Genomic DNA, 27,647 nt, shown 5'->3' on the forward strand with positions numbered 1-27,647 from the left:
ACCACCCCAGGAAATAAACGGCGACGTAGCTGTCAAACGTATTCTGCAATGTTTCGAATTCTCCGTTAGCCGTGCCACAGCCAGAAAATGTTCATTAGCCGAAGTGTTCCTTAAGGTAGCTAGCAATGGGAATGCTCGCACATCTAAAACGCGGTGGCATTACTAGTGGGATCTGAATAACCACGTGTATAGGCAAATGGATTTTGTTTGCATTCCTGTAAACGTGATTTGGATCGAAAGCATAGCTACGATTAATATGCTGATGTATCGACTGCAACTGGAACATTTCGAATAAAGAGTAGGGGAAATTATTATGCGGCCCTCATCTTCAGTAACTGTGGTAGCTATTTTCTTTGTTAGGATTTCGTCACGTAAATCGGTAAAAATGGAACCCTACTAGTCTCACTTTCTTTACCGTCTGCCTGTCTACCCAATCCTTAAAACCCATTTACCTCGAGTACGGGTGGACATAACAAGCGGAAATCTATCGCACTTTCTGTGGTACACGGTCCCTTGGTGGTGTAAAAAGTGAGCTATGTCAACGCAATCTAAAGATACGGCCGTTTATGTAAATAAAATTTACGCCGAAGGTCAAAAAATGCCTCTAAGAACTACGCCACCAAACTGCTTAGGTCATCAGTCCCCTAGACCTAGAACTACTTAAAGCTACCTAAGCTAACACACATCCATGCCCGCGGAAGGATTCGAACTGACGGCGCAAGCAGCCGCGAGGTCAGCGATATGACGCCGTTAAGGGCACGGCTAACCCGCGCCGGCAAGCTGTTTTAATATCAACTGGTGTTACTAAAAAGTTATTCACTTCTGGTGAATGATTTTCTGTGCAGTTCATTTAAGATAGAATAACTAAAATATATTTGATGTTACGGAAGCGGAAGGACGCCTAATTCATTTCCCCTTGTCTTTATTCATGATGTTAGAATCGCAATCTGAGCATACGTACTATCCATAACCACACTTAAGATCCAAGTCATAGTCACATGTATGCGAATACAACACATTGGCTTATACTTGAGGTGTTTCATTTCCCACGAAGTGGTGGCAGACGATGCTGTGGCGTCTTCGAAACGCGAGTTTCTCAGCACATCAGCTGAGCGAACTTGGGTAGTGTGTTAGTAGCACTTCGTCGCCTTGCCAGTTATGCTGTGTAGCAGACTTTAAAGCTGTGCGGATCAGCATAACGAAAAGGCGAGGGGTCTCGCTCGTTTTGTCCACGACTATACATCGACTATTAGAACTGCAGACTGGTTTCTGTACTTGTACGCTGTATTTTTTCCGTGACACCCTGACTAGTATTTCTGTGAACTATATCGAACGATGTTTCGAAACCTACAGACGCTATAATTATAGTTTTAGCTGTGTTAAAAGTTTCTTTTCAGATAAGTAGCGGACTCAGTATTGCCTCGTGAGGTCCTATATTTCTCCATGCCCAAGTTAACATGTACCAGATTTCTGTTCTTCTGTACATAACTCGAGTCCGTATTTTTGAGTTATGACATATTAAAATAATGGTTTGGTAACAATAGAACTTGTTAATTCCCAATATCGCTTCAGATGAACATCGCGGTAATTTTTTTGTATCTGATCATTTTCAAACTACGAACGAAATAACAGAGAGATATACATAGAAAAAATACAGTTAGACACTAAACATAACCTTCATAAATTTTAGAAAATCGTTCTGCTGTCTGTTTCTGACAAACTTATAAGAATCCTTCCAAAAAATATAACCACGAACTTTAGCAACCTAATACAACATAACTACGATATCACTTATGTCCATATTGAGTTGGAAAAATTAGGTGAAAAATTTATCTTTGGAAAAGAGCCAACCGACCAAAGGTGTAAAATGAGACCAAAATTATTTACAGAAACTATGGAACATGTCTTTAGAATACCAGTTAGGAAGTAACAGGAATCACAACTTAATGAAAGAAATTAAAGTACTGACGATTTCTTGGGAGATAGTGTTCTCTTCACACAGACAAAATGAACTGCTCGTGCTTCTGTTCTTACACCCATCTCCAATTGGCATTCTGGCCACAAATCAAGCTACTGTTCCCTATTTCATACACACACTACATTCATTTAATCATATTCTCTCTATGTCCCACTATATATTGTAAGTTCGTACAGCTAAAGACTAAATTAAATACAGTGTCCTGTCATGCAGATGCCTCATGAAATTTCTCTTACCATGATGTAATAATAAAATGACCTGTGCTTTCTGGTCTCACTGCTGTTCATACAAGACAGTGGAAATGTGACGTAAGGACTTTGGTAAAGAATAGAATTTTTGTTTTGTTGCTGCCGAAATAGGTACAGCAAAGCAATTTCTCCTCACTTACTACGCTCTAATAAAAATTTATAGTGTAAACTGTTACAGATATAAAGAAGTACAAGAGCAGTACGGTAAAAGCCGACAGACACAATCTATTCACAGAAATTGTGAAAGGATAAACAACGGTCGAAGTGAAATTGGTAACATTAATTAACCTACTCCTCATACAATTGTGAGGTAATTAACCTACTCCTCACACAAATGTACTGTTATAACCACATGATCAAACTGTAGTGCTACAGTAGAATGCTGAAGATTAGATGAGTAGCATACGTAATTAATGAGGAGGTAATGAATAGTACTGAAGAGAAAAGAAATTAGTGGCACAACCTGACGAGAAGAAGGGATCGGTTGATGCGACACATTCTGAGACATCAAGGGATCACTAATTTATTATTGGAGGGAAGTGTGGGGGGTAAAAATTGTAGATGACGAGCAGGAGATGCAAACAGAAACAGATTCAGAAGGATCTAAGTTGCAGCACTAATTTGAGAATGAAGAGGTCTGCACAGGATAGAGTACCATGGAGAGCATCATCAAAACAGTCTTCGGACAGAGGACCACAACAACAACGACAACAACAACAACAACGACACAGTAATTATACGTACACAGAACTACTTCAAAACTGGCATTGCGTACGTACAATGCAAGGGCACGACCAATATGGGTCTCCATCATATCAACACTAATTATTTTAGACATAGCAATATTTATAGACTTCTTCAGAAATTGTGTTAGTCAATAACTTCTTTGTGACACATAAACATCATTCAAGAATACGCCATGTTAGTGGAAGAAGCCTAATAAACTAAAATTCTGTTAAAAACTGAAAATGAAATTCCGATTTGAAAAGATTAGTCTACAAAAATACCTACATCCAGCACCCCCAAAAAACTACATTATCGAAATTCTTGAACCTTAGGCGATATGTAGTTTCAATCATTAAGTATCTATTTGAATATATACCTTAGATTTTCATTTTTGTGGCAGGGACGTACACTAGTAGGTAACATAAAATGTGATAATCACGAACCACACTTACACAGACACAAAAGTTACAAACAGAAATACAAAAAGTCTCATTCGATATGTGATATTTTCCGACAGCGTTTTAAGTTGAAAGTGCTGATTCTTGCTGTTCTTACGCTGCTGATATTGTGACTGCAGGCTATATGAGACTCTGGCAGTACAGACGCCTCTCTGTACATTGGGATCACACACAGAAATCATGGATATCTTCAGGATCTTCTTTGCGATTCACTTTTCAACATCATGCAAGGTAGCCTTGCATGCCACTTTTCTACTTCAATGAAACGCAAATTATGACCATGAGTCCAGCCGGCCGCTGTGACCAAGCGGTTCTAGGCGCTTCAGTACGGAACCGCGCTGCTGCTACGGTCAAAGGTTCGAAGCGTGCCTCCGGCATGGATGTGTGGGATGTCCTTAGGTTACTTAGATTTAAGTAGTTCTAAGTCCATGGGACTGAAGACCTCTGATGTTAAGTCCCATAGTGCTTAGAACCATTTGAACCATAAATCCAATCACTCTTGATTATTGTCAGCCGGGCGCAAGTTTTAGTTGCTCTGCAGCTACATCATATTCCTAGCCGCCTCAACAACTGTCCGTTTCAGCGGGAGTTCCCTCGTGCTTTTCTTATCAAACTGTACATAACTTTTTCTGCTGTCGAATATCCTTATAAATATATCAGCCAACCGATTTTATAAAGTATATTTATCGTCGTTCCACTATATTGTCACGTGGTAGCCACACTCAAGTTAAAATCCGAAAGCAGGGCCATCAATGAAATATAACACTTAGCGCTGAAAGCACGTTTATTATGAACACCGACTTACAGCCAGCATAGAACTGAACTCATGGACGCTATTTAAAACATTGAGTTTTTCACAATCCTAATATTTATACAAACATTGAATGTTCCATAACTATCAATACGGGCAACGGCCTTGCCGCAGTGGATACACCGGTTCCCGTAAGATCACCGATGTTAAGCGCTGTCGGGCGTGATCGGCACTTGGATGGGTGACCATTCAGGCCGCCATGTGCTGTTGCCATTTTTAGGGTTGCACTCAGCCTGGTGATGCCAATTGAGTAGCTACTTGACCGAACAGTAGCGGCTTCGGTCAAGAATACCATCATAACCACCAGGAGAGCGGTGTGCTGACCCCACGCCCCTCCTATCCACGTCCTCCACTGAGGATGACACGGCGGCCACTCGTGGCCTGAAGACGGAGTGCTTTTTTTATATTAATCAATAACTACTGGCATACGATGTTGTAATAACTTTCCAGAAACGATAGATACTCGATAACAGGTAATTGCCGGTGCACGGTTTTGAAGTAGCACACCAGTCAGTGACGCTAACCATTACGCCTCTTGTCATATGCGGTTACTCAAGCCTGCGCAATAGATCCCGGAAACCGCCGAACATGATTTTTTTGGTGATCCAGGTATTACGGTGTTCGGAGGCATAATGATGCATGGGCATAACGACTTCCAAATCTTTAAACACGGTACACTCAGCGGTCAGCGTTACTGTGTTATTGTAATCCTTCCCCATGTAGGGTCTTTTCAGGGGTGTATTCGGCTCTGACTTTATGACAATGGGCGACCGCATCGAACTGCGCGGGTGAAGGAGCTATTGGAAGGTGACGATATTCGCCGAATGGACCGGCCTGTCCGTTCCCCCGATTTAAATTCCATCGATCACGTGAGGGATGCGGTGGTGAGACATGTTACAGCGCGTTCACTTCCACCAACGCCCGTCCAACTGCTGTCAACCTCGCTAGTGAAGGAACGGAACGCCCTGCAACAAGAACTCTTTACCTTCCTTGTGGCCAGCGTGGGAGCACATTGCAGAGCATACACTGCAGTCCGCAGTGATCACACACTCCGTTAAGGACCCTTTCCCACCTTTTGTAATCTCCATAGGACGATCGTCAATCGCGATCACTTCAGTGTAATTATTATCTTTGGATGAAAGTGTCATTTCTGTTCGTCTCATTACGTATTTCCTTCAGTTAGCTTCTGTATTATACTGTAGCAGTTATTTATAACTCATCCCTATCTCATGGAGCTATGTTACTTGACGGTGACACACAATGCGAAAGTTACTTTCGCCCTTAAGTTTTGCACATTAGTATATTACAGAAGATGTCGTTCCGAGAATGATCAAGTGCTGAAAGTAAAAGTAAGCTGAATATTGCTCTGAATACCGCAGTGTTTTGCTAGCCATGGTGGTCTTTGATGTGGTACGCCCTTGTCTTCAAAATGGTTCAAATGGCTCTGAGCACTATGGGACTTAACAGCTATGGTCATCAGTCCCCTAGAACTTAGAACTAATTAAACCTAACTAACCTAAGGACATCACACAACAACCAGTCATCACGAGGCAGAGAAAATCACTGACCCCGCCGGGAATCGAACCCGGGAACCCGGGCGCGGGAAACGAGAACGCTACGCCCTTGTCTTCCTCCAATTTCTGAATTTACTTGCTCACCCAGTGGCAGGGACACCTAATGTGTTGAAGACTCAGAATCATGGTATTTTCTTTCGCGTATAGCTTCTTTTATTTCTGGATTTGTTTTTATTTATTTATTTATTTATTTATTTATTTATTTGCCCCTGTATCTGACGGGATAGGTCAGTTCGAAGGGAACGGGAGGGGGGGGGGGGGGCTGGCAATGACATATCTGCTTTAACTAGGACCACGGACAGTAATGCACCACAATGTTCAAAAACAAGTTGCGTACAACTGAATATTGTCTCTTCAAGAGGTGAATTTAAGGTCACTGTTGTGGTTCGCCGTTACGGAACATCCTTCAGATTTTGATTTCCTTAGTGTTCTAACGAGGAGTGGTGATGATAATCCTTTCTGTAAGATTGTCTGAAGATGACGAAACAGCTGATAGCTGTTAAAGCTATGCGATTGTGGTAGCAAATAATTTTTGGTTTCCATGATCTGTGAGGTTTTCTATTTACTGGTTGTGACAGTGATGATGATACTATAGAAACAGAGAGATGCACAGAGGTCAGCATTTCCCCAAAGTCAATGCCGGCCGGTGGTGGCCGAGCGGTTCTGGCGCTACAGTCTGGAACCGCGCGACCGCTACGGTCGCAGGTTCGAATCCTGCCTCGGGCATGGATGTGTGTGTTGTCCTTAGGTTAGTTAGATTTAAGTAGTTCTCAGTTCTAGGGGACTTATGACCTCAGCAGTTGAGTCCCATAGTGCTCAGAGCCATTTGAACCATTTGAACCCAAAGTCAATCTACAGACTGGCTGCCCGCTCTAATAGATGCGGTCGCGTCGAGACGTGATCATTTGTATACAATCACGAAATGACGATGGTATTCACGACGTCGTCGACAGTCTATTGCTTTTACATTATAACAATAAATAATCAGAACTACTTTTTAAAGTGGAGGAGTTTTGTCACCGAGCGGTGAACACATCTCCCGACCTCTGCAACACCAGTTCCCCCCGGGTTGCCGCTTGTGTAGCTACTCTGTCGCCATGTTAGGTTAACGGTCTGACCTATTAACGCTGGTGTGAGAAGGCTCGTACAATCACATGGTGACGACAAAGTTTTTGCAACAATGCGTAACTCAGCTGAACAGCTGAAAGAGATCCTAACGGTAGACCTAGATGTAGTGGAAAAGTAATCGCACTTTCAAAAATGGAGACTCGAACCAAGGGAACCAACTAAGACTCGAACCTCGTTTCAGCTACATAATAAATTTGCCGGAAGAGAACTCAACACAGATTTTTTTAAAAAAACTGAACTACTCACCATAAAATACCAAAGTAGTCTTGGTAAAATGTATCTGTCAGATGACATCTACCAAAAGCGGTTAGAAAATGGAAAATGAGTAACAATAAAATCGAAAAGCTGTGTGTTACAACGTGGGAGCATCGCCACCCATCCCACATTCTTCTGCTGTCCACACGCAGCGGGCAAAACAACATTATGAGAATGATTGCTCATGTCTTCCTGTCAAATGCTATGCAATGAGCACTCAGCCATATTCAACATTATCAACTACTGTGCATAAATGATCGCCCGAAAGAATACAAAAAGACTGCGGATAGTAAAAATCTAGCAATGCCCCTGAGGATATCGATTATGCCAAACAAGGATCGCTGTGGAAGTTGAGAAAACATTGTCACTGCTAAACAGAATTAGAACCCAACATGGCAAATGAGTATATTTGTTACACAAATTGGGTAATTAACACACTTTGTGACTGTGGAGAATCCAAACTCGATAGATTACATAAGTACCCCAGATGTTCGTTTGCCGTTTTATTTCTACAGAGTGATTTTTTCCACCGTGTTGAAATTATATGAATTGATCGATGAGAGGATACGGAACAGAAAAGGTCTAACGAACTTATATCCGGAAATGCGTGGTTTCTATGCTGCAGACAATTTATTCAAACATACTTTATTACAGAGACTGTAGTCTAATATGCGCTGTACCATGCAGCTGTGGCTGACGTATGCATGGTTTTCTGCTAGAGAGTGGTACTGTTCCTCAAACGTCATGCCCTAGCGCCCTGTCTTGCCATGGTAATTAGTAATGTTGTGTCCGACTAACTTCTCTTGCTCTCTCACCTAGTGGTGGATGTGACACAGCGTTGTACACAATGGTTCCGTATTCGAATCGAGAGCGAGAGCTTGCCGACATGGTGTTTACTTACGGAAAAGCAAATGGCAACGGGCACCGGGAAGCAAGGTTAATCAAGATACCGATCTCCACCGACAACATTCACAGCATTCAATGTTTGCAACAGTGTTTTGCCGTTTGTTTGAGAGAGGGTCGTTTCAGGAAGCGGGAAATCATGAAAGATGTACCCGAAATGTTGGGACACCAGACTTAGAGTAAAATACGATTAGCACAGTGGAAGGAGACCGCCGTGTCAGTACCAGGCAGTTGGCTCAGCAGTACAGGGTAAGCCAGACGATCGCATGGTCCATGATAATTGTTACTACCTTTTTGACTTACAGCGTATGCAGGGCTTACTAGCGACAGACTTCCCATATCGGAAGCAGTTTTGTCGATGGTTTCTTCACTATTCCGGTGTTTGTGTCATCCATCATATACGCAGATGAGGCCACCTTTTACGTGACATGGTATCTTCAACTTTCGTAACAGTCATCTGTGGGATAGTATGCAGTACCCACATAGTATGGTGACAGCGAATCATGAGCATCCGTGTAACGGGTAACGGAAATGTGTGGATCGCGATAATTGGCTGCCGTATTTTGGGGCAAGTCTTCCTTTCACGTCGCCTAAAAGGCCGGAACTATCGGCGTTTCTTGCGGGTGACTTTGCATGCCCTGCTGGAAGAAGTGTCATTAATGATTTGAAGGGTTATGTGGCTGTTAATGATTGTGCTCTTGTCCACTTAGCCATTAGCATCCGGACGCATCTCAATTATGTCTTCCATGGTCGACTGTACGAGGGGGCGCAGTTGCATGGCCTGCTCGTTCACTGGATCTCAGTCCGTGTGATTTCTGGTTATGGTGCCATATCAAAAGTATCGCGTATGCAGAGCCACCTCTAGGTGTGGGGACATCGGAGCAGCGTATTCATGCTGCCTTCGACACAGTTCGGATGTAGCCTGGACGATGTGAACGTGTGAGAGAGAGGTAATAAGGCGCGTACACGCATGCGTTGAGGCACCTGGGAACCATTTTCAACACATGTCTCTGTAACAATACATGAATAAATAAATGGTATCTAGCACGGAGACCATGCACTTTCGGAAATGAAGTTCATTAAACCTTTTTTATTCCGTATGCTCTCATCGATCAATCCGTAGAATTTGTACACTGTTGAAAAAAAATCACCCTGTAGATGTGTATTTTTTAAAAATTTGTTAAGCAGGCATATGATAAATACAGAAATGTGTCTACAAAGAAATAGGAGCTTCCAAATCAAGTAAACTAATGTGGCTGGTGAAGAGATGTTCTCTGCCTCTGGCTGACAGTGCACCTGAAGTGTAAGAACGCGTTAGTGAAGAAAATACTTATATCCGGATTCCGTAATGCAGCGTGACCGTTGGCAGCCGCACAAAACCAAGAGATGACAGCTTATCCGGAATCCCCGACGACGAAAGAAGGCGTCGCCGAAAACGACGTGTCCAGCGGGCAGCGGCAGGAGTCGAGCCGGCAGCCAAGGCCGCGCCGTCCCTATAAGAGCGGCCGCCGGCGCTCCGCACATTAGTCACTGCAGACCGCGCACCACACACACACACTTCAAAGCACCATGAAGGCTTTCGTGAGTATCGGTCACAGTAGCTCATAGCATAACGTAAGGGGCGACGGGCTCAGACACTCAGACTCGTATCCAACGTTGTATGTCGATATAGTATCAACCAGAACGCCGATTTAGTTCGTGCTCTGTGTGCTGTCGTCTAGTAGAAAATGAAAGTAACCGATATGGGTGTCTGACATCTGGAGGTTTGGGTGCAAGTAACAGTAAAACCAGGCTCCACCCGCTCACGGTAACATTTCTTGCACTGGTTCGTAGTAGTTTTCTTCAGTATGTGACCAGCCTCTCTAGGACACATACAGAAGAAAACCTAGCCATATCAGGAAAGTTGTTAAGGTCTTTCTTTCTTTCTTTCTTCCACGTGAACCTTTGTCCCGCAATGGTCGCAGGGTCGGCGTGGTTACAACGGAATTGGTAAGGTTAATTGAAAGGGGTGGCCGGATGCCCTTCCTGCCAACACCACATGCCTCCCGGAATCAGTGTACCTCAGCTTTCTGCGTCTAGTGTAAATCATGAAATAGTGCAGAAGTGTTACAAATGTCTGCCTGTCGTGTAACTGAGGCGGGATGTGGGGACCATCCCGGCATTCACCTAGTGGGATGTGGAAAACCGCGTAAAAACCACATCCAGGCTGGCCGACACAACGGCCCACGTCGTTAAAACCGCCGGGCGGATTCGATTCGCGGCCGGCGCGTCTACCCGATTCCAGGAATCAACGCGTTAGCGCTCTCGGCTAACCTGGTGGGTCAGGAGTTGTTAATGCCTGTACTGGCTAAATTCAGAACATTGAGGTACCTGAGAGCCCTACACCTGAGGAAGGGTGTTCCCTTTGGAAGTGAGAAAGTATCGCTACTGTTAATGACCTTCTTTAAAGATTTAGAAAACAATATTAGTTCGTACATTTATCTGATAGTTTCACGAGATTGTGGAAAAATCCAGCCAATTCATAATGACAAATTAGTATGGACTGAAGTGTTACAGTTAGCTGTCAATGTGTTACTTGTCCATTTCACGAAACGTCATAAACATAGACTTCATGAGTTCACGAGTTCCAATGCCTGTTGGACGAAGTTTAGCTTAGGTTAGTTTATACTTTCCTCTTCAAATTTTCTTTACCAGGGTATATTACGATAGATTTTGTGTCTCTAAAACGCTGTATGTTACATATATCTGTGTTTCTGCTGTCCACAGGTCTGCTCTTTCCTCGTAGTGCTGCTGGTGGCGGCCGTGTTCGCCCAGGAGAAGGCCAAGGAGACCCTGAAGGGCGCCGAGGCCTACTACGCCTACGCCGCCCCCTACGCCTACAGCGCCTTCGGCTACCCCGCCGTCAGCGCCTACTCCGCCTACCCCTATGGCGCCGTCGGCTACCCCTACTACTACCGCTAAGAAGACACAAATTCTGACATAATGTCTCCTGTACTGATTCTTCTGTTTGTCTCTTTTCTCTAAATGCAACTCTATCACAAAACAAAAAGTTGTGTTGATTTCATTTCTTATCTTATAACATTACCCCGGACCAAAAGAATCTAATATTTTGTACGCCACTAGGTCAATTATTCTGAGATAAACCACCCATTTTGAAGGTTTAGATAAAAACCATCCGTTTATAAAGTTTTTTTTAACGATGTATATTCAGTAACACAAAATAACACAGGCTCTTGCTCGACAGGGAGTCATCAATATGCAGGACAAAACTTAGTTGCCAGGAAATCTCCGTGTCATTTCTTGAAGTAAATTCCTATAAATCCAGCTTCAAACAACCAGTACTTTGGAAAGTGTGCAACTCATTCGACACATTTTGGATGATTACTTACATAAAATGATGACCTGATTTTCAGAATGATGGTCTCGATTCATGTATCTCCATTACTGCTATCCACAAGGTGAGTCTGAAGTAGTATGTGTCATCAGTTTCAGAGATCAGAATCAACGTATGAGCATAATTGCTGACACTGCGTCCTATTCTTTGTATGGTTGTATTTGGAGAATGGGAGTATTATGGAAGGCATGTTTATCGAGATGTCTCTGATAAATTTAGCATTTTGTCAATGACACAGTATTATTTCATCATTAAGGATGTATCAATGTCAGACTATTGTCATACCATACACTGATTAAAAACACATCTGTCATCATCAAACGATGCTGGGAAGAAATGTTGACTTATGATAAAAAGTATCTACTTGACATTGACTATCTTATTTATTATTAACAGCAAATCACAGATAGCTAAGGAAGACGTCTGAACGATTGTATCAAGCACCACTCAATACTACACTCACGTTTTATCTGGACATGAATAAGCATCTAATCCAATACCACTTAACCAAAGCTCATTGTGCCGGCCGCGGTGGTCTAGCGGTTCTAGGCGCTCAGTCCGGAACTGCGAGACTGCTACGGCCGCAGGTTCGAATCCTGCCTCGGGCATGGATGTGTGTGATGTCCTTAGGTTAGTTAGGTTTAAGTAGTTCTAAGTTCTAGGGGACTTATGACCACAGATGTTAAGTCCCATAGGGCTCAGAGCCATTTGAACCAAAGCTCATTGTGGAGTTAGACACGTCGAATAGATGGTGGCATGTTCATATGTTGCGGCTTTAGTTTCTATTAATAACAGTAGCTCATTACCACGAAAACGCAATAAGGAAATGGAAAAATCCCTACTTCAGTCGTTGCCAGTTACTTTCGGCTGATTAAATGCTCGTCTAATGGTAACAGGTTTTACCAACATCTTTTTCCCCAGATTAGAGTGTGTTTACCTAAGTAAATCAGTTTAGATTTCGGATAAATCTCGCAAGTCAAAAGAAAGGAACATTGCAGATAAACAATCCATATTTTCACATTTCCTCATGATAGTTGCTGTCACTCGGTATACAAAAGAAGGTTAACCTTGCTGTTGTTCACACGAGAACGAAACGAATTTTTACACTACAACAACCAGAGTTTACATTGTGTAAAAATCTCGAATACTCCATTACAGGGAGTAACAGTTAATCTCAATAGCAGGAAACCAGTTTGAATCGAAGTACCGAAACCTGTGTCATTCAACTTGTTTTCCTTAATTATTAAATAGAAAAGGGAGGCACGGTATAAGACGGCGCAACGTATCGAAGTGGACAGCGTTAATACACTGTAGTTTATGAAACGCATTGCATACCGCTTCTGGTTTTCACTGGAATCTAGAGATTACAGTTCTTGCTGCAGCACCTATGACAACCCCTTCAGTGTCGTCCTCATATTATGACACTTGCTGCAGTAAAAAATAGATGCCTGCATACAGTTTGCGAATCCATCCGATCTTAGACAGACGCAAATCACTTTTTTTATTTAAAAGAAATGTCAATTCAGAAATGTTGTTGAAAGAAACATCCAGTGAAATCTAATTCTTCAGGGCGTTATGAAAGCTGTTTCTCACGACAGCATCCTTGTGTAAAACGTTCTCAGTCGTCTTGAAGCGTCAAATTAAAAACTCGAGATTTCATAGCTTGCTTCCATCATCCTCAAGACGATAGATTTACGGGGATTTCTTTCATCTTAAGAGATGCTTGCCATAAGTAACTATCTGGTTGGCTACAGAGATATTTGTTGTTAATCTTTAATTGATACAACCTGTGTGCAGTAGAATATAGTTTAAGTACAGGCAGTAATTTAATCATTCATTTATCAGGTTCCTTGAGACCATGCTAGACAAAGGTACCTACTCGTGAACGAGTCAGTACATAGTTTACAGAATGATGACTAGAAAAATGCCATATCATCAGCTATGCGGGGAATTCCTGTATATTAAAGGAGAATGTTATTACATTCGGAGACGGCATTTAACACTCACTTGATTGAGTTCCGTTGAAAACCTACTGAAAATTATCCTGCTGAACAGCTTCCCGCGCACCGTTTGTGGCAGGCTTATCCAACTACACTCGATTTCCTGTTTAGTGTTAATTGAATGAATGTAGCAGTTTCCTCTGAATGATCCAATACTGTCGACAAAAAATCCCATGATACGACACATGAATAGGTATGGTACAGTTACAGTTCCGAAAAACCTGAGCAAAGACCCACACAAAGTTCATGAACTGACAGATCTTACTACTCTTTTCTGAGCTAAGAATATTCCTTGTCAGTGCACAAAGCTGTCTCAGAATATTTTGCAATAGGAGATTACTGACTGAAAGAAAGCAAAGTAAAGAAGTATTACAGTTTCAGTTTTAAGAAACTACATTCATAGCTTTTGTTGCAATTAAGCGTTGATCCATCTTACGTTACGGACTAACCTACTAGCCACAACATTTCAATTATTTTCCGCACCTTTAACAACAACACTTGAGTCATCTCCGAACAGAAACGTTTTTGAATCACTTCTCATATTTAATGGCAGATCATTGATGCTGAAATCTCTTCTCTGTGTGTTAAATGAATCGAGAGAACTCTTTAGTTCTCAGTCTATTCTGTATCCCTGTCAGGACCTCACACACAAAAGAATAAAATCAAAGTTCTGTGGATACTCCTTTCTTTAACCAAATAGCGAGACTAGCAAACAGTTATATGTACTAAAATGTTCATCCACTGCCTTAAAGGACTTTGTCACGTGCTTTCGAAAACACTATCTCTTTGACACGTTTTATAAAGTGGATTTACTAAAGAGTCAATCGGACAGGAAACCGACCACACCTGAGGGTCCCTTTGTATAGTCGACAGTACGGAGCTCGCATGTGATACTTTGATCTACAGAATACTACCTGACAGTTCATTATATCCACTGGAGTCTTTATTCTTTATGTTTTAATAACTGAGTCAGCTTAATCTTTCCCTTTAGGTACATGTGACAAAACTCTCTGAATACCAAATTTCGAGAGTTCTACATTCACATACAGCAATAATATTTTGATTTATCTTGCAGTTGTCAGGAATTGATTTTTAAAAATTTTGCAAAATTCTGGTGGATCACTAATAGCTTCATAAACACACAAGATACGTGTATCATGTTGAAGACCAATATCCTGCTCTGAAAGTTGTTCCACAATTAACAGCACAGTTTCAATTTCGTTCCGAGAACTTTCTGTTTTCTTGATGTAATGCATTCATTTTGCAGTAATGACTGTAGTAAAATTCTGTAACTGTAATCGGACAGCATTAGATACTGCGCAACATCTCCATCTTCCTCCTGCATGATATTCTACATCCAAACTGTTGCTTATTATTTCTGTGTATCTGACTGCAAATTTTTGATGTGAAATATATGTTAAAGAAAGTGGTAAAGGTTTATAGAACTGTATTATATTCGTAGTTAGAGTTATATGTGTTCTAAATTTCTTGTCAAGTTTATTCTTCGAAACTAGCTTTAAATGTTTGCAATACAGGTGGACTCATTGTAACATATCGTTTCCTAGCAATGCTTGTGTGCTATCACGTTCAACACAGCCAGTATCCGGGGAGGAAGAGGGTGTTCTCTAACCTGGTAGTGACAGACCGATCTTTTTCTAATTCTCCTAAACTGGCTGTGGACGGATTCTCCATGGCTGGCCTACTGGTTTGTGGTTTCTGAGACTTCTCGCACAGAAAAAAGGAAAAGTGTTGTAAGGCAGCAACACCTTACAGAAGGTCTGTTAGAGGGAGGGGCTGGACATCCGTTGTATTGCAGAATAGCACCAAGCCTTATCCGAAAATATTTTTACGAACTGGCGTAGCAATGAGGTACAATGCTTCATTTGCTTTAAGAGATTAAGGTTTTATCTGACATTTCTATGAAATAATAAAAGAGAAAGGAAATTATGGTAACATTAATGAAACAACTTAACAACAGTTCTTTTATAGCATGCAATAAAAACAGAAAGTAGTTGATCTGCTGACTGCGCCTGCATAATAGACCTTATCTGCTTGTAACCGTTGAAACCGGACAAATTCACACAAAAAATAGAGTTCATCGACCTCCCTGCTCATCCTTCAGCACTGAATATTTGTTATGCCGAAATAGTGGTATGATCCCCAATTAGAACATGAGCTCTAAGCAGAGTTTCAAAAAATTATAATCAGTAGGAGAATACTGGTGATTTTTGTAGTATTCAACCACTTATGACTTTTCGAGAAAAGCAACGAAAGGTGGACGGCTTGCGTTTCCTTTTATTTGCCTATTTAATGTAATATTTTGATTATTTGTTTCTTGGAACTGTGAGAGTCAAAAATTTTCAATCTTTGTTCTATTACTAAGTTTATTACAGGAAATAATACGACTAAAAGTCGAGAATCGATTATTTAAGAAGCGGATTATTTTAAACGGTTTTAACAGTCAGGTTTAAGTGGCGTGGAAAAATACGATATAACCGAAAACCAGTTGTTTTAATAACTGTCATGCCTACCTCTGAGGAGGAGGGAGTATTTTCGTAGTATATTTCAGAAGTTTGGAGAAGGTGATCCTTTGAGAACAGTCAAGTCATTCCTTGCAACACTGAAATTTGAGAGAATCAGAAAGGCCTATAGTAGGAGAGTACTCCTTGAATAAGATAATAAGATACGGTCTTTGACTTTAGGTTGTCCCACATGCAGCGGCAGGGTTGAGGCGAGGAGAGTGGCTAAATGCTTTAACAGTATTTGCAGAACCCACACAGCACCATCAGCACACACACACAAACACATCCATACAGTATATATATATATATATCCTAACATGTTTTGCAGTTCCTTCTTGAGCGATACGCCTTTCTTGGAAATGGGGAAATCAGAGCTCTACTAAGTCAAGGTACGTACACAAACACACGCAGGCACACTACACTACACACACACACACACACACAAATACAAAACACACATACACAAACATGTTATGGGTGTGGGAGGGATAGAGAGAGAGAGATAAAGGGAGAGACTTTTGATCTTTGAATCACGACCCAATATTTTACTGTCATAGTCAATGAAACAGGCAACTGCTACATACACGAGAGGCTCTGTCTTGTTCTGCTAGTTCGATATCCCATATTCTGCTCCCATATTGTTCTCGTAGAAAGATCTGTAACACCCAAGGTGTTACAACAGTAGTTGGATCTCTGTCTCGCTACTAAACCATATTTGTTTTCGTAGTTCCTCCATCCATCAGCTTTGTTCCTATACTTCTTCAGTCTGTGACCCTCTGCTCTGCCGTCTTCGTTCTTAAAGTCCTATCTCTGTCCCCTCTGCTCCGCCATGTTTGTTCTTGTGCACCTTCCTTGTCACGGTATTTCAGGGGCAGATAGGAAAGCAAATAAAATATTATTGTATTGTTATCTATATTAGAAATAAATATAAAATGGTTCAAATGGCTCTGAGTACTATTAGACTTAACATGGACATCACACAACACCCAGTCATCACGAGGTAGAGAAAATCCCTGACCCCGCCGGGAATCGAACCTGGGAACCCGGGCATGGGAAGCGAGAACGCTACCGCACGACCACGAGCTGCGGACTAAATATATATAAAAAAAGAAGTAAAGCATTTATAATCATAAATACAGAAACAAGTATAAGACAAATGGTCAAGTAAAATTACAGCCTGCACAGAAACGTCAGATCAAAATGGTTTCGTAGAATCGGTCAAAGTCGATTCGAGCTTAGCACGGCTCGATGAGTGTGTAAACTATGCTTGAGCTTGCCGTCTCTCGTAAAACTACGTTTGGAGCGTGTAATCTTCTACTGCAAAATATTCTGAGATACCTTTGTGCACTCACAAGGAATATTCTTAGCTCAAGAGTAATCAGACCTGCATAAACTTCTTGTAGGTCTTTGCTCGGGTTTTTCGGAACTGTAACTGTACCATACCTATTCATGTGTCATATCATGGGATTTGTTGTCTACAGTATTGGATCATTCAGAGGAAACTGCAACATTCATTCAATGAACACTAAACGGAAAGTCGATGTGTAGTTGGATAAGACTACCACAAACGGTGTACAGGAAGGTGTTCCGCAGGTTAATTTTCAATAGGTTTTCAACGGAACGCAGAAAAAAATGAATGATAAATCCCGTTTCGAATGTAAGTCGAAAGGTTTCCTTATAACATCCTCCTATTATATACATGAATTCCCCACATAGAAGATGATATGGCATTTTTCTAGTCATCATTCTGTAAACTATGTACTGACTCATTCCATGACGAGGTACATTTGTCTCGCATGGTCTCAAGGAACCTGATAAATGGATGATTAAATTACTGCCTCTGCTTAAACTATATACTGCAGACAGGATGTATCAATTAAAGATTAACAACGAATGTCTCTGTGGAGTACCAGATAGCGATTTTTGGCAAGCATCCCTTAAGATGAAAGAAATCCCCGTCTATCTATCCTCGTGAGGATGATGGAAGCAAGCGATGAAAGCTCGAATTTTTAATTTGACGCTTCAAGACGACTGAGAACGTTTTACACAAGGATGCTATCGTGAGAAACAGCTTTCACAGCGCACTGCAGTATTAGATCTCACTGGATGTTTATTTCAGCAACATTTCTGAACTGACGTATCTTTTAAATCAAAAACTGATTTACGTATGTCTAAGGTCGGGTAGATTCGGAAACTGTAGCAGGCATCTATGTCTTACTGTAGCAAGTGTCTTAATGTGAGGACGACACTGTTATACGTGCTACAACAGGAACATGTCACGTTCCCTTTCCCCTTTTTGTTGTCGCTGCTGATGTTGAGCCGCTACTGCTATAGCTCGGTCGGTGGAATGGAGACGCGACGCGCAGTGATGGTTGTCCCCGTCGGATAACGTGGACCAGCACCTGAAAATCTCTAAAGAAAATTGTTCCTCGCGTAATGTATGATAGTCTGTTTGCGAGTCCGCACAGTCTTCTCAGCGATGCGAACTGCTGATTTTAATTGTCTGTTATCGTTTTATGACGATTTGCTATGCCCGGTTAGTTAGTTATTGCAGTATTGAGTGAATCATTCATCACCGGCGTCGTTTCACAACACTGAAGCGAAGAAAAATTCATTGGCGGTTCAGAATCTGTAGTTGTTGTTACGTTGCAAGGCAGAATTGTTCACTACGGCACGACGCAAATCCAGAGATAATCTATAACGCTATTTTGCTTTCGTGCGTCGTGATATTATTTCGCGAAAACACTCCTTTCGATGCTCAATGTTCATCAAGTCACTCTTTCAATCAAAATGTTCACAGTTAATTAATTTTGATCATCAACCATCACACAGTTCAATTAATGACGGAGCCAACACGATTTCCATTACTGACGAACAATTTTATTCTTCCTTCTTAGCAGTTAGTTTATAATCATCACACCACACGCACGCCTATGGAGCAGATCAAGTACGATTCTTTTCAGTTCGGTGATGGTGACTATTACGATAACTTTTACAATCGGCATATTCGTAATATCTTCCTGTGGTCGTATTAATGTTCCCTACTCCAGGCTAATCAGGTATTGCAGTCTTCGATACTGTGTCCATTATTCGTTATAACTGTTCGCTTTGATGAAGGTTGAGTCCAACAATAATATCTCCAATAATTTAAGTTCATTAACTCGTCGTACACTATCAGAATATCACTTCAGTTCGATTTCTCAAGTCAGTATAACTGAGAACAAAGCCTGCGCATCTCTATCACACAATATTAATTTTTTTTTAAAAGAAACAATCTCTTAGCGTTCCGTTTGTAGTACTATAACAAACGGTGCTCTCTCTCGACTTGATAGCAATCAAGCTAGCAAGCGACTAACTTTTCCATGATCGAGCATTATAGGTGTAGTGAATTTCCTTTTCGCCGCGTTTACAACTCTCTTTCACAGTAAATGTTATCTCTGACCGGCATATTACTTTGGATATAACTTTCGTAGTACTGATTTGCAGTTATTACTAAGCTGTATGATAGCTAACTAAAAATAAACTTTCTTTCTTTCTAGCTTTATATCATGATATACTCATTAATCAATGAAATTGGTGTTCATCAAAACTTTAAGGTGTTATACTATTGTCAAAGTTGTCGTACCTGTCAGGATAACACTGTTCCCTACTTTAAATTATCATGACATTCTCATTTGGGTTTTCGGGTTTCTTGGGGTGTTACAAACAGTAATCTCTAGATTACAGTGAAAATCAGAAGCGGTATGCAATGCGTTTCATAAACTACAGTGTAGTACCGCTGTCCACTTTGATGCGTTGCGCCGTCTTATACCGTGCCTCCCTTTTCTATTTAACAAATGAGGAAAACAAGTTGAAAGACACAGGTTTCGCCACTTCGATTCAAATTGGTTTCCTGCTATAGAGATTATCTGTTATTCCCTCTAATAGAGTATTTGAGATTTTTATATAATGTAAAATCTGGTTGTTGTAGTGTAAAAATTCGTTTCGTTCTCGTGTGAACAACAGCAAGGTTTACTTTCTTTTGAATACCGAGTGACAGCAACTATCATGAGGAAATGTGAAAACATGGATTGTTTGTCTGCAATGTTCCTTTCTTTTGACTTACGAGATTTATCCGAAATCTAAAATGATTTACTTAGGTAAAACACAGTCTCATCTGGAGAAAAAGGTGTTGGTAAAACCTGTTACCATTAGACGAGCATTTAACCAGCCGAAAGCAACTGGCAACGACTGAAGTAGGGATTTTTCCATTTCCTTATTGCGTTTCCATGGTAACGAGCTACTGTTTTAATAGAAACTAAAGCCGCAACATATGAACATGCCACCATCTATTCGAAGTGTCTAACTCCACAATGAGCTTAGGTTAAGTGGTCTTCGATTAGATGCTTATTCATGTCCAGATAAAACGTGAGTGTAATATTGAGTGGTGCTTGATACAATCGTTCAGACGTCCTGTGATTTGCTGTTAATAATAAATAAGATAATCAATGTCAAGTAGATACTTTTTTATCATAAGTCAACATTTCTGTCCAGCATTGTTTGATGATGACAGATGTGTTTTTAATCAGTGTATGGTATGACAATAGTCTGACATTGACACATCCTTAATGATGAAATAATTCTGTGTGATTCACAAAATGCTAAATGTATCAGAGACATCTCTATAAACATGCCTTCCATAATACTCCCATTCTCCAAATACAACCATACAAAGAATAGGACGCAGTGTCAGCAATTATGCTCATACGTTGATTCTGATCTCTGAAACTGATGACACATACTATTTGAGACTCACCTTGTGGATAGCAGTAGTGGAGGTACATGAATCGAGACCATCATTCTAAAAATCAGGTCATCATTACTTACATAGTAAGTAATCATCCAAAATGTGTCGAATGAGTGGCACATTTTCCAAAGTACTGGTTGTTTGAACTTAGCTGGATTTATAGGAATTTACTTCGAGAAATGAGACGGAGATTTCCTGGCAACTAAGTTTTGTCCTGCATATTGATGACTCCCTGTCGAGCAAGAGCCTGTGTTACTGAATATACATCGTTAAAAAAACTTTAAAAATGGATGGTTTTCATCTAAACCTTCAAAATGGGTGGTTTATCTCAGAATAATTGACCTAGTGCGTACTAAATATTAGATTCTTTTGGTCTGGGGTAATGTTATAAGATAAGAAATGAAATCAACACAACTTTTTGTTTTGTGATAGAGTTGTATTTAGAGAAAAGAGACAAATAGAAGAATCAGTACAGGAGACATCATGTCAGAATTTGTGCCTTCTTAGCGGTAGTAGTAGGGGTAGCCGACGGCGCCATAGGGGTAGGCGGAGTAGGCGCTGACGGCGGGGTAGCCGAAGGCGCTGTAGGCGTAGGGGGCGGCGTAGGCGTAGTAGGCCTCGGCGCCCTTCAGGGTTTCCTTGGCCTTCTCCTGGGCGAACACGGCCGCCACCAGCAGCACTACGAGGAAAGAGCAGACCTGTGGACAGCAGAAACACAGATATATGTAACATACAGCATTTTAAAGACACAAAATCTATCGTAATATACCCTGGTAAAGAAAATTTGAAGAGGAAAGTATAAACTAAACTAAGCTAAACTTCGTCCAACAGGCATTGGAACTCGTGAACTCATGAAGTCTATGTTTACGACGTTTTGTGAAATGGACAAGTAACACATTGACAGCTAACTGTAACACTTCAGTCCATACTAATTTGTCATTATGAATTGGCTGGATTTTTCCACAATCTCGTGAAACTATCAGATAAATGTACCAACTAATATTGTTTTCTAAATCTTTAAAGAAGGTCATTAACAGTAGGGATACTTTCTCACTTCCAAAGGGAACACCCTTCCTCAGGTGTAGGGCTCTCAGGTACCTCAATGTTCTGAATTTAGCCAGTACAGGCATTAACAACTCCTGACCCACCACGTTAGCCGAGAGCGCTAACGCGCTGATTCCTGGAAGCGGGTAGACGCGCCGGCCCCGAATAGAATCCGCCCGGCGGATTAACGACGTGGGCCGTTGTGTCGGCCAGCCTGGATGTGGTTTTTACGCGGTTTTCCACATCCCGCTAGGTGAATGCCGGGATGGTCCCCACATCCCGCCTCAGTTACACGACAGGCAGACATTTGTAACACTTCTGCACTATTTCATGATTTACACTAGACGCAGAAAGCTGAGGTACACTGATTCTGGGGGGTATGGGGTGGTGGCAGGAAGGGCATCCGGCCACCCCTTTCAATTAACCTTACCAATTCCGTTGTAACCACGCCGACCCTGCGACCATTGCGGGACAAAGGTTCACGTGGAAGAAAGAAAGAAAGAAAAACCTTAACAATTTTCCTGATATGGCTAGGTATTCTTCTGTATGTGTCCTAGAGAGGCTGGTCACATACTGAAGAAAACTACTACGAACCAGTGCAAGAAATGTTACCGTGAGCAGGTGGAGCCTGGTTTTACTGTTACTTACACCCAAACCTCCAGATGTCAGACTCCCATATCGGTACCAATCGTTGTGTGTCGACAGAGTATAAACCAAAACATCGAGTTAGTTCGTACTGTGTGCTGTCGTCTAGTAGAAAAGTCTTAAAGGTAATTAAAAGTAACACCAGAACTACGGAGCATAGGGAAAGCGTATGTATCAGCGAATGATTTGAAGATCTCACGTAGATGATTTGGTAGAGCGCCAGGTTATCGTACCAAAAATTCCGCGTTCAAAGTCCCCTGATGATGATTTTTTTAAACTGTGGTCTGTCAGACGGAACGCCACACTTATCAATACAAATGTACTCTGTAGGTTTGCTACTTTCAGCTAGCAAAGCGAAAGCAGGCTGCCAAAAGCACATTGCTACAAACTCCGAAAAGTACATTTACATATCAGGAAAATGTTTCTCCGTATAACGATTTCACGCGAAAACAATTTAAAACATCGTCATTGGTGTTTTTTTGTATGTCATTTGTTTCATTATTGTTTGTTGCATTTGTTCGTGGCAGAGTTCCCATGACACGCATTGAAGTTCACTGTTGATCCAGTCATTCAGATTTTTTGTTACAGGGGGCAGCTGACCCTCTGACGGAACACACTGAGCTAACGTGCCGGCGGGTTTAAACGGCGGTTCTTTGGTACGATGATCTGGCGCTCTACCAACGAGATCTTCAAATCATTCCCCCATACATACGCTTCCCCTATGCTCCGTAGTTCTGGTGTTACTTTTAATTACCTTTAAGCACTTTCTACTGGACGACAGCACACAGCATGAACTTAACCGTTGTTCTGGTTGATTATCGACATACGACGCTTCGTAAGGACCTGAGTGTCTGATATCTGGAGGTTCGAGTGTTAATTATCTACCCAACCTCATCGCCTATTACACTGTGCTACGAGCTACTGTGACCGGTACTTACGAAAGCCTTCATGGTGCTTTGAGATGTGTGTGGTGCGCGGTCTGCAGTGACTACTGTGCGGAGCGCCGGCGGCCGCTCTTATAGGGACGGCGCGGCCTTGGCTGCCGGCTCGACTCCTGCCGCTGCCCGCTGGACACGTCGTTTTCGGCGACGCCTTGTCTCGCCGTCGGGGATTCCGGATAAGCTGTCATCTCTTGGTTTTGTGCGGCTGCTAACGGTCACGCTGCATTACGGAATCCGGATATAAGTATTTTCTTCACTAACGCGTTCTTACACTTCAGGTGCACTGTCAGCCAGAGGCAGAGAACATCTCTTCACCAGTCACATTAGTTTACTTGATTTGGAAGCTCCTATTTCTTTGTAGACACGTTTCTGTATTTATCATATGCCTTCTTAACATATTTTTAAAAAATACACATCTACAGGGTGATTTTTTTCAACAGCGTACAAATTCTACGGATTGATCGATGAGAGTGTTGTGGCGTAGCAAGACAGCCACGCCACTAGGAAGTAGCCGAAAGGCACGCGTTAACTCACGCAGGATAGAGATAGGTCTGCAACAGGATACGTAATGAATGCTATAAAGAAAAGTACGTAGCTCCTGGAATACTTAACTTTAATCCATCCTTGTGGTACATCGGTCTTGACGCTACAAGTGAGACTCTTTAGATACAAGCTATGTAAGGCTAATGGCGCCTTGCTAGGTCGTAGCCATTGACTTAGCTGAAGGCTATTCTAACTATCGGCTCTGCAAATGAGCGAGGCTTCGTCAGTGTGCATCGCTAGCTATGTCGTCCGTACAACTGGGGCGAGTGCTAGTCCGTCTCTCGAGACCTGCCGTGTGGTGGCGCTCGGTCTGCGATCACTGACAGTGGCGACACGCGGGTCCGACATGTACTAATGGACCGCGGCCGATTTAAAGCTACCACCTAGCAAGTGTGGTGTCTGGCGGTGACACCACAGAGAGCATACGGAATAAAAAAGGTTTAATGAACTTCATGTCCGAAAGTGCGTGGTCTCCGTGCTAGAGACCATTTATTTATTCGTGTATTGTTACAGAGACATGTGTTGAAAATGGTTCCCATGTGCCGCAACGCATGCGTGTACGCGCCTTATCACGTCTCTCTCACACGTTCACATCGTCCAGGCTACATCCGAACAGTGTCGAAGGCAGCATGAATACGCTGCTCCAATGTCTCCACACCTAGAGTTGGCTGTGCGTACACGATACTTTTGATATGGTCCCATAACCAGAAATCGCACGGGCTGAGATCTGGTGAATGAACAGGCCATGCTACTGGGCGCCCTGGTCCTATCAATCGACCAGGGAAGACATGATTGAGATGCGTCCGGACGTTAGTGGCTAAGGGGACATTAACGGCACTTCTTCCAGCAGGGCAGCAAAGTCGCCCGCAAGAAACGCCGATAGTTCCGGCCTTTTGGGCGACGTCAAAGGAAGACTGGCCCCAAAATACGGCAGCTATTTATCGCGATCTACACATTGCCGTTACCCCTTACACGGATGCTCATGATTCGCTGTGACCATACTATGTGGGTTCTGCATACTGTCGCACAGATGACTGTTATGAAAGTTGAAGGTACCATGTCACGTAAAAGGTGGCCTCATCTGCGAATATGATGGATTACACAAACACCGGAATCGTGAAGAAACGATTAACAAAACTGCTTCCGATATGGTAAGTCTGTCGCTAGTAAGCCCTGAATACCCTGTAACTCATAAAGGTAGTAACAATTGTCATGGACCATGCGATTGTCTGGCTTACCCTGTACAGCTGGGCCAACTGCCTGGTACTGACAGGGCAGTCTCCTTCCACTGTGCTAATCGTAGCCGGCCGCGGTGGTCTCGCGGTTGTAGGCGCGCAGTCCGGAGCCGTGCGACTGCTACGGTCGCAGGTTCGAATCCTGCCTCGGGCATGGATGTGTGTGATGTCCTTAGGTTAGTTAGGTTTAAGTAGTTCTAAGTTCTAGGGGACTGATGACCACAGCAGTTGAGTCCCATAGTGCTCAGAGCCATTTAACCACCATTTTTGCTAATCGTATTTTACTCCAAGTCTGGTGTCCGAACATTTCGGGTACATCTTTCAAGATTTCCCGCTTCCTGCACCGACCCTGTCTCAAAGAAACGGCGAAACACTGTTGCAAACATTGAATGCTGTTGTTGTTGTCGGTGGGGATCGTTCTCTTGATACAACCAGGCTACCCTGTACCCTGTGCCATTTGCCTTTCCGTAAGTAAACACCATGTCGGCAACCTCCCGCTCTCGATTGGAATACGGAACCATTGTGTACAACGCTGTATTACATCCACCACTAGGTGAGTCAGCAAGAGAAGTTAGTCGAAAACCACATCACTAATTACTATGGCAAGAGAGGGCGCTATGGCATGACGTGTGAGGAACAGTACCATCCACTAGAAGGAAACCATGGATATTGCAAGAAAAGGCTCTGAGCACTATGGGGCTTAACATCTGAGGTCATCACTCCCCTAGAACTTAGAACTACTTAAACCTAACCAACATAAGGACATCACAAACATCTATGCCCGAGGCAAGATTCGAACCTGTGACCGTAGCAGTCGCGCGGTACCGGACTGAAGCGCCTATAACCGCTCGTCCACCACGACGGGCATGGACACTGCAACCGCGGCTGCATGGCACAGCGCATATTATTCTACAGTCTCTGTAATAAAGTATGGTTGAATAAATGGTCTGCTGCATGAGAACCACGCATTTCCGAACATCGTTGGACCTTTTCTGTTCCGTATTCACTCATCGATCAATCCATATAATATCTACCCGGTGGAAAAATCACTCTGTATACTTAAAACGGTATGCAAATGGACATCTGGGATACTTATGTAATCTATCGAGTTTTGAGTCTGCACAGTCACAAAGTGTGTTACCCCATTTATGTAACAAATATACACATTTGCCATGTTTGGTTCTAACTCTGTTTAGCAATAACAATGTTCTCTCAACTTCCACAGTGATCCTTGTTTTTTATGTCTGCGGTCGTCTAGAGCAGAGTCGGTTTGGTTGGGATCATCGATATCTTCAGGGGCATTGCTAGATTTTTACTATACACAGTCTTTATGTACTTTTTCAGGATATTATTTATGAGCAGTAGTTGCGGATGTAGAATATGGCTTAGTACTCATAACCAGTGCATGAGATTTGGCATGATGACATCAGCAGTCATTCTGTTAATGTTACTTTGCTCACGGCGTATGGGGTGTTTAACCAAAGTGAAGCACAATGTTCATTGGTCGGAATGGGAAGATCAAGAGCAGAAGAATGTGGAGTGGGTGGCGATGCCCACAATTGAACGACATAGCTTTTGGATTTTCTTGTTTCTCATTTTCCATTTTCAAACCGTTTTTTGTAGATGTCGTCTGACAGATACGTTCTACCAAGAGTACTTTGATATTTTATGGTGAGTAGTTCAGTTAAAAAAAAATCTGTGATGAGTTCTCTTCCGGCGAATTTATTATGTAGGTGGAACGAGGTTCGAGTCTCAATTGGTTCCTATGGTTCGAGTCTCAATTGGTTCCTTTGGTACGAGTCTCAATTTTCAAAAGTACGATTACTTTTCCACTACATCTAGGTATACCGTTAGGATCTCTTTCAGCTGTTCAGCTGAGCTACGCTTAGTAGCAACAACTTTGTCGTCACCATTTGATTGTACGAGCCTTCTCACACCAGCGTTAATAGGGCAGACCGTTAACCTAACATGGCGACAGAGTAGCTACACAAGCCCCAGACCGTGGGGAACTAGTGTATCAGGCTCGGTCACAAAACTCCTCGATTTTAAAAAGTAGTTCTGATTATTTATTGTCATAATGTAAAAGCAATAGACTGTCGACGACGTCGTGAATACCATCGGCATTTGGCGTTTGTATACAAATGATCACGTCTTGACGCGACCGCAGTTATTAGAGCGGGCAGCCAGCCTGTAGATTGACTTTGCGGAAATGCTGACCTCTGTGCATCTTTGTGTTTCTATAGTATTTATCACTGTCACAACCAGTAAATAGAAAACCTCACAGATTATGCAAACCAAAAATTATTTGCTACCACAATTGCATAACTTTAACAGCTATCAGCTGTTTCGTCATCTTCAGACAATCTTACAGAAAGGATTATCATCACCAGTCTGCGTTAGAACACTAAGGAAATCAAAATCTGAGGGAACGATCATGATAAAACAGGATGTTATCG

At 42.2% G+C, this 27,647-nt stretch overlaps 1 protein-coding gene, 1 long non-coding RNA gene and 1 pseudogene across 5 annotated transcripts in view; 2 read left to right on the forward strand and 1 right to left on the reverse strand.

Annotated features, from left to right (window-relative positions):
• LOC126253497 (uncharacterized) overlaps positions 1-11,130 on the forward strand; it is a 67,358-nt gene extending 56,228 nt beyond the window's left edge. For 3 of the 4 annotated variants that reach the window (XR_007545973.1, XR_007545975.1, XM_049954880.1), the window contains exon 2: positions 10,848-11,130. Coding sequence is in view for 1 of the 4 variants with exons in the window: in XM_049954880.1 (XP_049810837.1) it covers positions 10,848-11,042 (195 nt within the window). In the remaining 3 variants the exon portion in view is untranslated. Of the gene's footprint in view, positions 1-9,530; positions 9,663-10,847 lie in introns of those variants that run through there. The other variant, XR_007545976.1, reaches the window with a different exon arrangement.
• Positions 4,317-4,434, forward strand: LOC126254119 (5S ribosomal RNA; annotated as a pseudogene).
• Positions 11,131-21,198: 10,068 nt separating the features above from the next.
• LOC126253502 (uncharacterized) lies at positions 21,199-23,565 on the reverse strand. The gene is made up of 2 exons (XR_007545980.1): positions 23,411-23,565; positions 21,199-21,481 (listed from the first exon to the last, which is right to left on the reverse strand). It is a non-coding gene; the product is annotated as an uncharacterized LOC126253502 (long non-coding RNA).
• Between the last annotated feature and the right edge of the window lie 4,082 nt (positions 23,566-27,647).

The sequence above is a fragment of the Schistocerca nitens genome, chromosome 4 (assembly GCF_023898315.1).
Source record: "Schistocerca nitens isolate TAMUIC-IGC-003100 chromosome 4, iqSchNite1.1, whole genome shotgun sequence".
NCBI lineage: Eukaryota > Metazoa > Arthropoda > Insecta > Orthoptera > Acrididae > Schistocerca > Schistocerca nitens.